We start from the raw sequence: 15334 nt of genomic DNA on the forward strand, positions 1-15334 counted from the left end.
TCATTCCCACTTTCGTGCTTCTTTCTCATTTACCTCCTGAATTTCCACATTGCTACCCCTTACATGTCACGTCTTTGACCAGCAGTCCCTTCAGTGGGGCACACCACATGTGGGACGAGGACTTCAAAGTGAGAAATAAGCACATGATGCGAACAGCACATCCATATTCTGGACACCACACTCAAGAGTGCTAAGGGCCCCTACGAACCCCGTCATCTGCAGGGCTGAGGACTCTGAGAGGAGGGACAGGCCGCCTGACCTCTCCAGGGCTCTGTGATGGTGGGTTCTGCAAGGGGGCGGGAGGAATAAGCAGAGCAGTAGGTGCTGGCTTCGTTTGCTAGTGAAGGCACAGCTAGGCGCGATCACAACAGCCCCGTGGGCCAGAGCGGGGCTTTCTTCTGCACCGAGCTGTGGGGACAGCAGGCCATTAGCAGGCAAAGCCAATGGTTCCCCTCAGCTCGGTGCACCACTTACCGGACATCACAAGAGGGCACGGCGCTGCTCATGGAAAGAGGCCCTTACCTCATTTGCTGTGTTGTGTGTTCCAACGATTCGGATGAAGGAGGCAGGCTGCCTTTCAAAAGTCACCGACTGCCAGGACCTGCAAGAGCAAACACAACCGTTGGCCTGGTTACACGGTGCAACTGACCCATGCTGGTGGCCCTGTCCATGAGGGGGGCCTCCCAGCCTGGGTGCTTGTGCAGTAGGAAGGGTGGGGGTTGTAGGAAGGGTGGCAGTCGAGAGGCAGGAACATACAGTGCCCCACTCAGACCAACATCTCATCAAAGAGGGCACCCCATATCCTGAGATTGGCACTTAGGATTTTTATAAAGCCCTCTAAAAATGAACACCAAGTGTAGGCCATGTCTGATGGGACAAGAGTGTAGCAAAATATAAACACAATTAGGGTGACGGGAGCTCATAAAATACATTTCCTCATCCATAAAATAGGATGGGATGGTGACCCAGAGGGCTGTGGGCAGAATGACCAGGGCAACTCATCGGATGTGTGTGTGGGGGGGACAGGTCCTCAAGGTTCCAGGAGGAGAGTTTCACAGCAGGGCAGCAGAGCAGGGGTGGGCAAGCCCAGAACTTGGGCTTGGAGCAGCAGACCACTCACTATGGTGCCATAGAGGGCACCTGGGGGAAGGCGGGGCTCCCCAGGCCTGCAGCTTTCCCATTTCTAAAGCCTGGCCTGGCTCTGGGAGCTCTCAGAAGCAAACCCAGTATTTTAAAGGCAACTCTGCTCTGATCAGCCTGGGCAGGGCCACTCCTTTAAAAGCTAGCAGAGCAGGCCCCAAACAAACTCGGAGAGGAGGAACTTGGCTCTGGCTAGTGCCCAGCAGCTCATCAGAATGCGCTGGAGGAACACGAGGCACCCACGACCGTAAACTCCAATAATATTTTCTATAATAAACGTGAGGAGTTCACAGTCGTTGCCATCCCTCCTCTGTTCACACAGTGGAAATGCCAGCTGCCGCGAAGCTGTTTCCTGTAATTGTCTAATTACCAAGGAACGCTAGCAAAGGAAATATATGTATTTGCAGTTTGTTTTCCCCTCTTGTTTCAGGTGTTCCATCTTCCCTCTCACTACCAGCCTCCCACTGAGATTGATTCACTGCTGCCTGGACACCAGTCCTCTTAAGGTCATTAAAAAGTCGTTACCATCCTGTGTGCAAAGGCTGCGCCTCTGAAAGCAGTTTTCTAAAAACAGAGTAAGAAAAATCGCTCTCCTTGTGAAAACACCATTATTCATACACGAAGGTGATGCCACCTGACATCCCCAGAGCTTGCGTTCTTGCCCATTTCTTGGCAGGAGACTCTGACAAGCCTGCGGGCCGGGAGGTGTGCGAGGTCCTGGGGTTCCACAGGCCTGGCTGCCACTTTGAACTAAGTGTCCCATCCCTCTCCCTAAAGGAAGCTGATGGCACCCACCTGCCTCCCAGACCAGGAAAGGGAACAACCAACACAAGTTACAGCCACTGTTACTGGGTTTAAGTCATCATTTCAAGAGAGGATTATGGGGTGGCGGGTAGGAGCAGAGTAGACCGCATGGAGATCTTGTTCTTGGCTTTCCAGCCCTATGCCTGTGTATCTCCTAGTGATGCAGGATTTAAGGTAAGACTTTACATTTGGGAACTCTAGGTCCTCCACAGGTGGGGCTGCCCTCCCCCTGTGCAGTGCAGAGAGGAAGGGGCTCAGGGAGAAGTGAGGCTGGCTGTCGTGGTTAGGGCCTCAGAGCAGCCTGGCTCCCAGCCCCCGCTTCTCACCTTCTTCCCTCCCGCAGCTCTTTTCTCCCTGCCCCAGGCTTGCTGGGGTTCAGGGCTCTGGGCAGGGCAGCAGCCTGAGTAGGAGGGAGCATTTGTGGAATAATAAGATAAGAAGGTCTCAATTTACTACCGATCCTCCATTATGCTGCATTAATATCTAATCACATTAGAGTTCATTTTCACTAACACAGCCTGAGAGTTGAATATATGATTTCATTTTCAGCAGAAGTAGATACCAATCCTAAGACCAAAGTATCTGCAGGAAGGAAGCTGGCTGGGGGGAGGTAATGAGCGCCTCTCTCCCCAGCCACTAGATTCCATTTCCCCTGGACTTCTTTAAGACAACTGGAGATGCTGCTCAACAGGAAAAGACAAGGTGGCTTTGGAACAGCATCACCACAACTGAGCTGCATTTGTAATCACTGTGCTTCCTCAAAGGACACCACCTCAGCTGAGATTTCACAGGGCCAGGGGACTTGGTCCAAGTAGAAGCTCAACAGCGGCTTTTAGTGAGCTTTACTGACATCTGCATAAGTATCCCAACCCACCACGCACCCGGAGTCTCTTCTTCAGTAGGCACAATTTCCAGGAAAGTTAACACAGCCTTGGCTGTGGCAGCCCTCTCAGCTCGGCACTAGGACTGGATCCTGGGAGGAAAGTGTCTAAATAGGAGGAACGGGGTCAAAAGATAAATGTGCGCTTTACTTTCAGAGTTTACCATAAACTGAAAATTCCAAACAGGACCAAAGTCCCAACCCTGAACCTGTTAGCTCTGTAGAGGACAAAGCATACAATTTCCTAAGGTGTGGTTTCCTCACTTGTCAATGCATCTGGAAGGAGTTCCCATGTCACCCAACGTACACGTGTACTCATGGAGGAGCGTCCATAGAATCCAATATGTCAACCAAGATCTTAACTTTGATGGAAGAACTTTGAGAATCATTTACTTTATTTTTTGACTTTTCCATACTGTTTGAATTTGGTAGAATATTTAGTATGTGCTAAAAAATGTATCTACCTTGTCTGTTGCCCAAGGATTTGACACAGATCACACGGTATGAAGCTGGTGAAAATGCAGTGCTGTGCCCTTATGGAGAGCATTTCCAGGTGACAGGAAAGGTTTTATCCTAGTCTTTCACAGACAAGGGTGCAATGGTTGAGAGCTTGGGTCCTGGAGCCAGGCTGCCTGAGTTTGAATCTCAGTTTAAACTTTCAACAGTTCTATGACCTTAGGCAAATTGCTTAACCTCTCTGGTCATCCGTAGAATGAGAATACTGAAAATAAAATATTTCTTTTAATTTTTTTTTATTTGTAGAGGAACACACAATATCTTTTTTTTTAATTAATTTATGATTTTTTTTGTTTTGTTTTTAATGTGGTGCTGAGAATCGAACCAGTGCCTCACACATGCTAGGCAAGCACTCTGCCACTCAGCTACTGCCCCCAGCCCCTTAAAATATTTTTATGAAGGTTAAATACATTAACAAATGTAAAACACCCAGAACAGTGTTAACATACATTAAGTTCTAGAAAAAATTAATGAACCTGGAACAGACGAACCTGGGCCTCATTTAGTAGTCATCAAGTTTGACAGTATATGAGTCAATGACCACCAGGGGCACCCCAGGTGACTGCCATCAGCACCCATTTCTTTGAGGCAGACAGGCAGTTGGGTTTTGGAGAAATTTGGAGAAACAAGAATGTGTTGATATATTCTTGAGCTTGGCACCTGCTGGGTGTGATGGTGGATCCGTGCGAGATGCACTGCCTGCCCTTAAGAAATTTATTGTCTCACCAGGGAGATTAACTATCCTTCCACAAACTAATTAGGGAACAATGCAAACAGGACAGTGGACCCAACTTACTAACTGGTGGAGTTCCAAACTTCCCTTGTAATTGGTTGTGTGATGCCTGAAAGCAATTTTTCCAAAGAAATAGAGCTATAAATTTTGATGGGGTTCTCAGGCCCACCCACAAATCTCAATTTAACACATAATAAGGCTGAAATATTATATATATCAAGTTTAAAAAAAGAAAATAAAATTATGTTGTTGCCATAGTAGTAATCAAGCACAGCAGAAAACCAAGGGATTGAAAGCAATCTTCTCAAAGCCCCTGCTTGAGGAATGAGGATTAAATGCTGTCATGCACATAAAGTCATGGGGACACAGTGGGAACACAGCAGGTGGCTGCTGAAGGTGAGGGAAGGGGCCCAGCGAGTCAGACCACGCAGACCACGTCTGGGTCCCTAGACAAGCTGTAGGGTAGGTGGGCAGCCAGCAGGAGCCCCGCCCAGAGGTGAGGCACCAGGCAGAGAAGATGGGCCATCTGCGCAGCATCCCAGAGCAGCCAGGTGTACAGTCGAGACAGAAGCAGGATTTAGTGTCTGTTAGTTTGTGTTCTTTCTACCAAAGAACAATGAAGAACTTTCAGATAATGTGGCTGGGAGTTGGGGGCCACTGACTACTCACTGTCCCCTGGGTTGTTTTTTTTTTTTTTTTTAACATTTTTTTGGTTGTATATAGACACAATACCTTTTATGTATTTATTTTTATGTGGTGCTGAGGATCAAACCTAGTGCCTCACGCGTGCTAGGCAAGAGCTCTGCCATCGAGCCCGAGCCCCATCCCCATCCCCTGGGTTTTATTCTCCTGGGCCCTAGAGTATTAGTGATGCCTCACTCACAGGTGGGTCACAACTCCAGGGCTGGGGATGACGCTGGCCAGAACCATGGGGACCCCACACAAGTGGATCACAAGCCAACCACAGGCCAGCGACTGGCCCCTGGAGTCTCATTTCCTGTATGGTTCCTGGGGAGACTACAGTGACGGCTCTTACTGCACAGGGTCAGATGGATTCCCCAAGACACACAGGAACACTGCTCATGGGGAAAGCACAGTGTCTGCTGGCGAGCACCAGTATGTCTTTTTTTCTTTTCCTCAATGGTGCTGGAGATGAAACCCAGGCCCTCACACAGCCCCACTAGCATGTCTTTATGTCCTCTCCTGTGGGGACCTGCATGGCAGGTGCTCCTCCACAGAGAGGTGAGTCCGGGGAGACGGATCCTAACACAGAGGCTGCACTGAGAAGCGAGGTCCAGGACCCCGAGCAAATGTGGGATGGCACACTCAAAGCTACACATTCTCCACGAAATGTACATGATTGTTAAATATTCTTAAATATTCTGGAAGTGTATGTGCTCAATTTGTGACAGCGGTGGTCTCAGAGGAGAGGGAGGGAAGGGAACAAAGGAGACTTCAGCACTAACTGGAATGTCTCATTGCTTTGATTAAAATAATATGACTTGAAGTGTATGTGAAAAATACTAACTACGGTCAATTCTGGGGATGAGGACGTGACTGAATGTTATATCACTTTTTATTCCTTATGTATTTTAAATAGCTCTTGAAATAAAGAGGGGGAGGAGAGAAGAAAGAGATCAAAACAGTTTCTGTGTTTGTGTGTGAAGGAACTTGCCAGAGGTACAATTAACCAAACTGCAATTATAAAAATCTGGGGAAAGTAGAGCTGGTCCTCCGGTAGGGCTGTGGATTTTCCAGGTGGCACTGCTGGCTGGAGACAGCTGCACCTTTGTCTGAGGAAGCAGAGGATGGGGGAGTCCTCAGATGGGGGAGGACCTGCACTTGCCATCCGTGAGGCCCCAGAGCCCGCCCCAGTGGCCCAATGCTGACCACACAGGCCAGAGCTCGCCCAGCGTGGCTCTCTAAGCCCCATTCTGCTTCCTCCTGTGGGACCTGTGCCAAAGGGTCTGGAAACTTAGTGACTCTGCTGTATATGCTCTGAGAGAATGCAAACGCCAGAGCCTTCTGTGGAATACCTGAGCAACCCTGGGAAGAGAGAGACAGGAAGTGTCTGTGTGCCCGAAGCCAGACTGGCAGTTAAACATGGTTAAGTAAACCCATGGCTTAATCTTTGTCCCCTCCACTGAATAGGTGGTGAAGAAGTTTAATGTATCATTCACATCAAATATGCATGCTTCACACACACACACACACACACACACACACACACACACCACAAAACAAAGAGGAAGGATGAGGAAATCCAACCATCTGGCTGACACCTTGTGGAGAAGGCTGTGCACAGAGTGGGGACTCACTGCAGACCCTGGGGAAGTTCAGGCCCTTGAGTCCCTAGCTGGCTACACAGGTGGGTGAGCAGGGGCAGCACCCGGAGGACTGGCTAAAGGCTGGTCAAAGGAGCAGATGCACTCCCCCACCACCTACTTCCTGCACAATGGGGTGAGCTCCCCTCTGCCTTGGCAAGAGAGACATTTCACTCTGAAGGCCTTGGACAGAGAAAGGCTGGACTCCAGGGACCGTAGGCACAGCGGAGGCTGGGGCCCTGCGGCAGCTGAGCAGAGAAGTTACACTGAGTGACCATCCCAGGTGGGGAGACTCTCAGGCCCCATCCCTCCCTCCCCCTTTAGGCCCCAAGACCCAGACTCAGACCCTGGCAGGAGACTGGAGGAAAGACCTAAAGGTGCTGGCCCCCGTTCCAGCTCTCCGCCCTGCCCTCCTTCCACAGGTAAATGCTGACTGGGTGCTCACTGGAAATTGGCTATGGGGACAGAGCAGAGAGCAAAGTCCCTGCCCCCAGGAGCCTACATGCCAGTGGAGGGAGACAGGCTGAGCACTTAAAGATGCTACAGGGAAGCGGAAAGTGCGTGAGCAGGGAGAGCAACACTGTTGGTGTAACAGACCCAAGGACGGTCTCTAGAAAGTGGCATCTGAGCGGAGACCTGAAGCCAGTGGAGGAGCTGGCCAGGCAGAGCTCCAAGAGCACTTCAGTAAGGAGGATCGAAAGCCAGGGGGTGCTGACCTGCGTGATGGGGTCCCCCAGTGACACCCCATCCCTGCCTAATAACCCTCAGGAAAGTCCACATCCCAACCACGAAGCTTCCAGCCAGCTTTGTCAAAGTCTAAGGTTCAAAGGTGAACAGCTCACCAAGGATCATCAAAGAAAGACTCTACATGAAAGAGGAAGATGGAAAGTAAACAGAATAAGACTATTCCAGAACACAGATATGATTTAGTAGGCAGAATAAAACTTTAGAAAAAAACCTGCTATCCTCTGAAAGATAAAAGAAAGGATCATTGTACCTTTGAAATGAGAATAAAATGATACAAAAAAAGGAACATTTTGAAATAAGAAAGGGCTCCTGTAAATTAAAACTATGAGCTGAAATAAATAATTCAACAAAAGGGTTAGAAAGCTTAAGTGGAGGCTGGTTGTAGTGGTGCACGCCTGTAAGCCCAGCTACTCAGGAGGCTGAGTCAGGAGGATGGTAAGTTCAAGGCCAGCCTGGCAACTTAGTGACACCCTGTCACAAAATAACAAGGGCTGGGGATGCAGTTCAGTGGTCCAGTACACACACACACACACACACACACACACACACACACCTACCTAGGTGGAAGAACTTTACCAACATGTCAAAATGACAAAGAAAACAGGAGAAAGAAGGAGAAGCTCAAACTAGGAGACCCACCTCTCAAATGAGATGTTCCAGTAAGAAAGAGCAGAGAAAATATGAGCTAAGAAAGTGCCAAAGGCAAGTGAGAAAGCTTCCCAGATACGAAGGACTTAAGGTTCCAAGTTACAGAGTGCGCCAAGTAGCCACCATGATGAAGGAGAAATGATCCAGAGAGAAGCCTGTTGTGGAACTGAGGCATTTCAGAAGACCTTAAGTGGGGCTGGGGCTGGGGCTGGGGCTGGGGCTGGGGCTGGGGCTGGGGCTCCGCGGTAGCACGCTCACCTAGCATGGGCGAGGCCCTGGGTTCGATCCTCAGCATCACATAAAAAATAAATAAATTAAATAAAGGTATTGAGTCTAACTACAACTAAAAAATAAATATTAAAAAAAAAAGAAGAAGAAGACCTTATGTGCTTCGGGAAGGGAGAAAGCAGGCGAGCACAGAGACCCAAGGATCAGATTCATGGGAGAGTCTCCAAAAGCAAGGCTGGGAGTTAGAAGATAATGGAACATTTCCTTCCAAATGCTGAGGGAAAAATTAGTTCCTTGCCAGAGAGCTATTCCCAGTAAAGTACCAGTTAGGTGTGGGACAGAATGAAGAAACTCTCATTTAAGCATGAATCTCTAAAAATTTACCTCCAAAGCATTCCTAGGAAACTACCAGAAAAAGTGCCTCGCCAAAGCAAAGCACTAAACCAAGGCAAAGGAAAGATAAGAAATCCAGGCATGGAGCAGAGGAAGGAGAACTCCTCGGGTGCTGGGATGGGAAGCCCCAGGAGGAGAGCAGTGCAGGGCTAGGGAGTGACCAGGTTCCCTACAGGACTGAGGACTCCAGGGACGAAAGAACTGATTCACCATGTGCATCGGACCAAATCCAGAGAAATTATGCTCCTCTAACAAAAGACAGGTGGAAGAACCAGCAATAAGTACGTAGAAAATCAACAAATAACAGGCATACAGAAAATGAAGCTAAATTTTTTCCTCTAAGAAAAAGAAAAAAAAGGAAGGTGATCACAGTGTAGCGCATGGCATGGCTCTGAACTATAGTAAGATGCCACCCTAATGCCCACCCTGATTTGATACAAACAAAAGCTGTAAACAAGGGCAAGGGGACAGAAGAGCTGGTGGATGCTTGCCAGAGGTCTTCCAAAGTAGCAAGACAACAGATGATTTTGGTAATGAAATTAAGACATAGCAGACACAAGTATACAGTTTAGAAATATGAAAATACAGATAAAAAAGGTCTATAATATTTGCCTGACAATCTTCCAGTCTGATCAGTTGTTATGCTGGACAAAGAACAGGGGACACAGGCACTTTGACCCATTTGCCAGAGGAAGTGTGAACTGACAGACTCCCCAGTAGCAAAATGTGAAATGCATAGTCCCTGAGAGCCAGCTCCTCACCTGGCCTCAGTTTCTGCCAGGCTCCCAGTGTGCCCCGTCAGCAGGACAGGGATGGCACTGCAGCCCTGTTTGAACAGCAGAACAGAAACAATCTAAATGCTTGTCACTGGTGACTGGTTAAGTAGAAGATGGCACATCCCTGCTGTCCACACCATAAAGACTATGCAGCAGGAGGGGGAGTCAGAGGGAAAGACAAAGGACCTTTAAGGTAGAGAAAGCTTTGTATTAAAGAAAGAAAAAAGGAAGCCAGGAACAGTAGCACATGCCTGTAATCCCAGTGACTCAGGAGGCTGAGACAGAAGAACTAAGAGTTCAAAGCCAGCTTCAGCAATTTAGCAAGGCCCTAAGCAACTCAGCAAGACCCTGCCTCTAAGTAAGATACAAAAAGGGCTGGGGATGTTGCTCAGTGGTTAAACACCCCTGAATTCAGTCCCTGGTACCAAAAAAAAAAAAAAAAAAGGAGCCCACATGCCCAAACCATACATGGAGAAAAGAGAGCCCCTTCAACAAGTGGTGCTGGGAAAACTGGAAATCCATATGCAACAAAACAAAACTAAACCCTTATCTCTTACCATGCACAAAACTCAACTCAAAGTGGATCAAGGACCTATGAATTAAACCAGAGACACTGTGTCTTTTAGAACAAAAATTAGGCCCAAATCTCCATCATGTCGGGTTAGGCCCCAACTTCCTTAATAAGACTCCTATAGTGCTAGAATTAATATCAGGAAATCAATAAATGGGATGAATTCAAAATAAAGAGCTTCTTTTCAGCAAAAGAAACAATCAGTGAGGTGAATAGAGAGCCTACAATTTACCACACCCATGTCAGATAGAGCACTAATCTCTAGGATATATAAAGAACTAAAAAATCTTAACACACACACACACACACAAAAAAAAAAAAACAAAAACAAACAACAACAACAACAAAACCCCCACAAATAACCCAATCAATAAATGGGCCAAGGAACTGAACAGACCCTTCTCAGAAGAAGATATACAATCAATCAACAAATATATCAAAAAATGCTCAACATCTCTAGCAATTAGAGAAATGCAAATCAAAACTACTCTAAGATTTCATCTCACTCCAGTCAGAACGACAGCTATTAAGAATACAAACACAATAAATATTGGCAAGGATGTGGGGGAAAAGGCACACTCATACATTGCTGGTGGGACTGCAAATTGGTTCAACTAACCTGGAAAGCGGTATGGAGATTCCTTGGAAAGCAGTATGGTCAAATGGAACTACCATTTGACCCAGCTATCCCACTCCTAGGTCTATACCTAAAGGACTTAAAAAACAGTATACTACAGGGACACAGCCACATCAATGTTTATAGCAGCCCAGTTCATAAGAGCTAAACTGTGGAAGCAACCCAGATGCCCTTCAATAGATGAATGAATAAAGAAACTGTGGTATATATACATACAATGGAATATTACTCAGCATTAAAAGAGAATAAAATCATGGCATTGCAAGTAAATGGATGGAGTTAGAGAATATAATGCTCTATAAAGTTAGCCAATCCCAAAAAACCAAATGCAGAATGTTTTCTCTGATTTAAGGATGCTGATTCATAATGTGGTAGGGGAGCATGGGAGAATTAGATGAACTCTAGATAGGGCAAAGGGGAAAAGGGGAGGGAGGGGAAGAGAGAGAACATGGGGGTAGGAAAGAGGGTGGAATGAGATGGACATCATTGCTCTAAGTACATGTATGAAGACACGATTGGTGTGACCCTACTTTGTGTACAACCAGAGATATGAAAAATTGAGCTCTATATGTATACTATGAATTGTAGTACATTTTGTTGTCATATCTAACAAATTAAAATTTTAAAAAATGAAAAAAAAAAGGAGCCCACACACATTTGTTTTAAACTATCTCTGGAAGATGAGTGAGAAGGAGACATTTCACTACCTATGGTGTGTCACTTTGAAGCCATATTAAATGTGTTTTCTTTGAATATACTTCACTATCTGAAAACATTTGAATACTGAATTTTTTTAAATAGGAAAAAAGAAAGCGACTGCTTTGGGGGAGTGGGAGCTGGGGTAGGGAGGGGTGAGGCGGGCACTGCTGCTTTTTCTTGCGGCTCTACTGGACTGTTTAAATTATGTACATGTATATATTTGATAAAAATTAATTTTTTTAAGTTTAAAAAACCCAGCATGTAGAGCCAAGAAGGGGAGAGACTGGCGAGCCATGGAAAGGTTCTGTGGGAACAGATTTATTTACAACCATGGGGAGCAGGGCTGGAAGGCAAACATGCACCTTTGGAAAAGATTCTCAAGGAGGGAGGAAATAATAAAGGCTGTCCCCTGCCAACTGAGCTTCCTGCGGCGACGCCCTCTCTAGTCGGTGGCACTGAGACGTGACGGGTATTAAAAGCCGCACTGAGCATGGGGACTCGCTGGAAGACACCTCTTTATGAGGGTCCCTCCCGTGCTGACCCCACAGCTCCCTGCTGGCCCTCTGCACACACTGCTCTTATTGTCTGCCATTGTTGTGATGGCCAAGGACCACATTCATCTCTGAAATCATATCTGAAGATGATCTATGGACTGGCGCGTGACGGAGAAAGCACTCCCACGACACTGGGTGAGGTGGGAATGACTGTGTTTTAACACCTTACATTGGGCCACATGTCTGCCCGCTGGCTTTCCGAGGCAGAGCTAGAGAGGATGTCCTATGCAGCAGGGACACCATGTCAGCCCACATCCTGTGTCTCCCCTTCCAGAGAGCTCCCTGGCCCAGATGTCTGATGCGGATCTAAAGAGATGCCTCAGTGTGCAGGCTTCTGTACCCAGGAATAAGTTATTCTGTATGATGCTTAATTGGATTTTATAGCACCTCACGGCACAGAGACTTAGTGGGAGTTCTGGGCTCCTCCATTTACCCTCTTTGTCCATTCAACAACTACTTATTCAGAACCCCCTGCATGCCAGGCCTGGGAAAAATGGGACCAACCTGACTATTGACCTGAGGTAGCAGGAAAACTGTGTTAGGAGTCGCAGGCATAAGGCTCACTGAGATCAAAAGCTGTCCACAGAGGTTTATAAGACATATTTTGCTAGTTTACTGGGTATTTTTAAAAGTTGTGTTAGCTTTTAAATAAAAAATATAGATGTCCAGTTTTTCTTGAAAACTGGAAGGTCTGGCAGGAGCTAGGAGAAGTGTGACAAACTTAAGCCCTCTGGCTCCTGGTGGCCCTCCTCATTCCTGGAGGCAGCTCTGGCTGCTCCTCCTACTCCTGTCACCTGCCTGGCCCAAGAAGGTGGTCAGGTTTCCACTTCAGCATTCTACAGAGCTCAGGAAGCATTAAAATGGGATGGTCTGAGCTGGGTGTGGTGGTGCAGGCCTGTAATTCCAGCTATTCTGGCAGTGAAAACAGAATCCAAGTTCAAGGCCAGCCTCAGCAGTTTAGCAAGACCCTATCTCAAAATAAAAAAATAAAAAAGGCTGGGGATGATGTAGCTGAGAGATAAAGTGTCCCTAAGGTTTAATCAATCTCCAGTATAGAAAATAAATAAATAAATATAGGAATGGTTTGAAATTTTAACTCTTGTACAGGAATCTCACCAATTTCAAAATTCTTTGGGAATCTAGCACCATAACAAATTATGTTTCAGCATTTTTTAAATGAATAAATATCCTCATATAGGTCTTCATATACATCTGAATCAATCTCCTTACACTGTTGTGTTCTTGGCCTTGAGACGGGTACAATGAGGATGGTGGAGGCACATAATGGAGGTGGCTTCCAGTCCCTGCTGCCTGCCTTCCTCTGGGCTGAGCTGAGAAGTCTGGTTCTTGCTGGACTGGCGGCTCTACACCCTGGCTGTGCATCAGGAGCACCTGCGGAGCCTCTAAACAACTCCCCAGGCCAGTGGCAGGTGGGTCCTGCTCCAGTGCTTTTAAACTCCTCAGGTGATTCAATGTGCACCCAAGTGTGCAGGGGCTCTAGGCCCAGTTGGTGACAGAGAGGTGGGCAGAATCCGGGCATGGTAGCATATGCCTATAATCCCAGAGGCTCAGGAGGCTGAGTGAGGCTGGAGGATCACGAGTTCAAAGCCAGCCTCAGCAAAAGCGAGGCGCTAAGCAATTCAGTGAGACCCCGTCTCTAAATAAAATACAAAATAGGGCTGGGGATATGGCTCAGTGGTCGAGTGCCCCTGAATTCAATCCCAAGTACTAAATAAAATAAAATAAAAGAGAGAGGGAGAGAGAGGGAGAGAGGGAGAAAGGGAAGGAGGGGCAGAAGCTTGCGAGAATGGACAATTGTATCTCCTGCCCCAATTACAGTCCATCTCATCCTTCTCCCCCGACTTCCCTCCTGGGATTTTTTTTTGGGGGGCGGGGGGCTGCAGCCTACTCTCTGGCAAATGCACTTGCATTTTCTGCCCTAATATAAGCTGATCTTGGCTTTACCTGCTCTGCTCAGAGCATAATTTTCCCTTTTAGAGGAGTTTCTTCTCAAAGAGGAGGTCAGGACCCTCCCGCCAGCTCTTCACATGAGCTGAGCTGAAAGCTTCTCACCCCTGTGACAGCTACAGAAAGGTAAGTGTCCCAGGGACATACATGGAGGGTTTAGGGGAGACTGTTTTCACACTCTCCATCTCACTCAGACCCCACCCCCAAGCTCCCCGCTCCCACACTCTGCCATACAACGCTCCTTGAGTCCCCTAAGGGGATGCAGTAATTGATGATTAGCATTCCAAAGCTTGGCTTACATCCTGCTAGCCCGTCATATTTAATTACATTTTAACTATATTCGTCTTCGATAATAGCACGAACATAATTTAGATAATTATCTCTCTCTCTCTCTTATTCTCTGACTCTGTCTGTCTCACTTAGAGCTCCTTGCAACAAAAATCACTTTCTCGGCTCAAACACATAAACAGACTCTGGGGCCAAGTGCTTTTCTCTCTCCTGCAGCCACAGCTGTGCTGGAAGCGCAGTGGTTTGGAATATCATGCAGGAGCAATTCCTGTTTCCTCCTGTCTTTGGATTCGTGTCTGTACACAACTGGTGATGGGAGGGCGGGGAAGAGAGAGAAGGTGTGTGTGTGTGTGTGTGTGTGTGTGTGTGTGTGTGTGTGTGAGAGAGAGAGAGAGAGAGAGAGAGAGAGAGAGAGAGAGACGTGTCTGGGCCAGAGCCTTGGTGTGGTACAGAAACGGGGTTTTGTCAATCAGATTAGTGTCTACAGAGCACCCTCTTGGTCTGGCATTTCTTTCTTATAAGGTTTAATGGTTTTCCTCACAAATTTAAACTCTATGAAACAGTTTTAAATGTCTGGTCTTTTGAAGAGAAGTGTTCTTCCTAATAGAGTTTCTGTCACACTTGGATCTTATAATTAATGACCTTTACCCTGGCCTATTATCTGCATTCTCCAAGAGACCATCGGGTATGAGGGAGAGACCTGGGATTCTTCAGGGACAGCATGTCTTGAACACACTGCTACACATGGGTCAGAGTCCCAGGGCCCCCCACACACCGAGGGGCATCCCAGCACATCGGAGTTCCCTTGTCTCAGAGCTGCCCTTCCCTCCCCCTCAGGGCAAAAGTGACTCCACAGGAGTCTTTGCTCTTTTTTCTTTCCTTTGATACTGGGGATTGAACCCAGGGGTGCTCTACCTCTGAACTATATCCCCAGCCCTTTTTATTTTTTGAGACAGAAAGTTTCACCAAGTTGCTGAGGCTGGCCTCAAACTTGCAATCCTCCTGCCTCCCTCAGGCTCCCAAGTTGCTGGGATTCTAGGTGAGGCATTATACCCAAAGTCTTTAGGTAAGAAGATGTTATGCTGCAAATTCAAACCTTTAAGATTTTGAGCAAATAAAGGAATAAGAAATGAGTTCAGATATAGCTATTATTCAAGCTAATCTTGCTCAGATGTAGGGATCAAGATGAGCCTGAAAGAACCTCAAATGAACCAACTCACAAGATACAGTGTGCAGATGGGAGGTTGGGGAGTCCTCTCCCCCAAATTCTCCAGGCTCTGTTCATGTCCTTGAAGCTCTTGAAGGCTCCCAAAGCATGGATTTTGTATAAAACATTCACTTTGGGTCAACTGTGTCCGATACTGAAGGATTATCCATTAGCTACAGATCAGTCGTCGTCTTCAAAATAAATTGATTACTCATAAGGTT

The 15334-nt window shown here is 47.0% G+C and overlaps 1 protein-coding gene across 4 annotated transcripts in view; it reads right to left on the reverse strand.

The window, feature by feature from the left end:
- Positions 1-15334, reverse strand: part of Btbd9 (BTB domain containing 9) — a 403587-nt gene that overhangs the window by 18866 nt on the left and 369387 nt on the right. For all 4 annotated transcript variants that reach the window (XM_048805236.1, XM_048805235.1, XM_015487348.2 and 1 more), the window contains exon 10: positions 523-601. In XM_048805236.1, coding sequence (XP_048661193.1) covers positions 523-601 — 79 coding nt within the window. The remainder of the gene's footprint in view (positions 1-522; positions 602-15334) is intronic.

Source organism: Marmota marmota, unplaced genomic scaffold (assembly GCF_001458135.2).
Source record: "Marmota marmota marmota unplaced genomic scaffold, marMar, whole genome shotgun sequence".
Classification (NCBI taxonomy): Eukaryota; Metazoa; Chordata; class Mammalia; order Rodentia; family Sciuridae; genus Marmota; species Marmota marmota.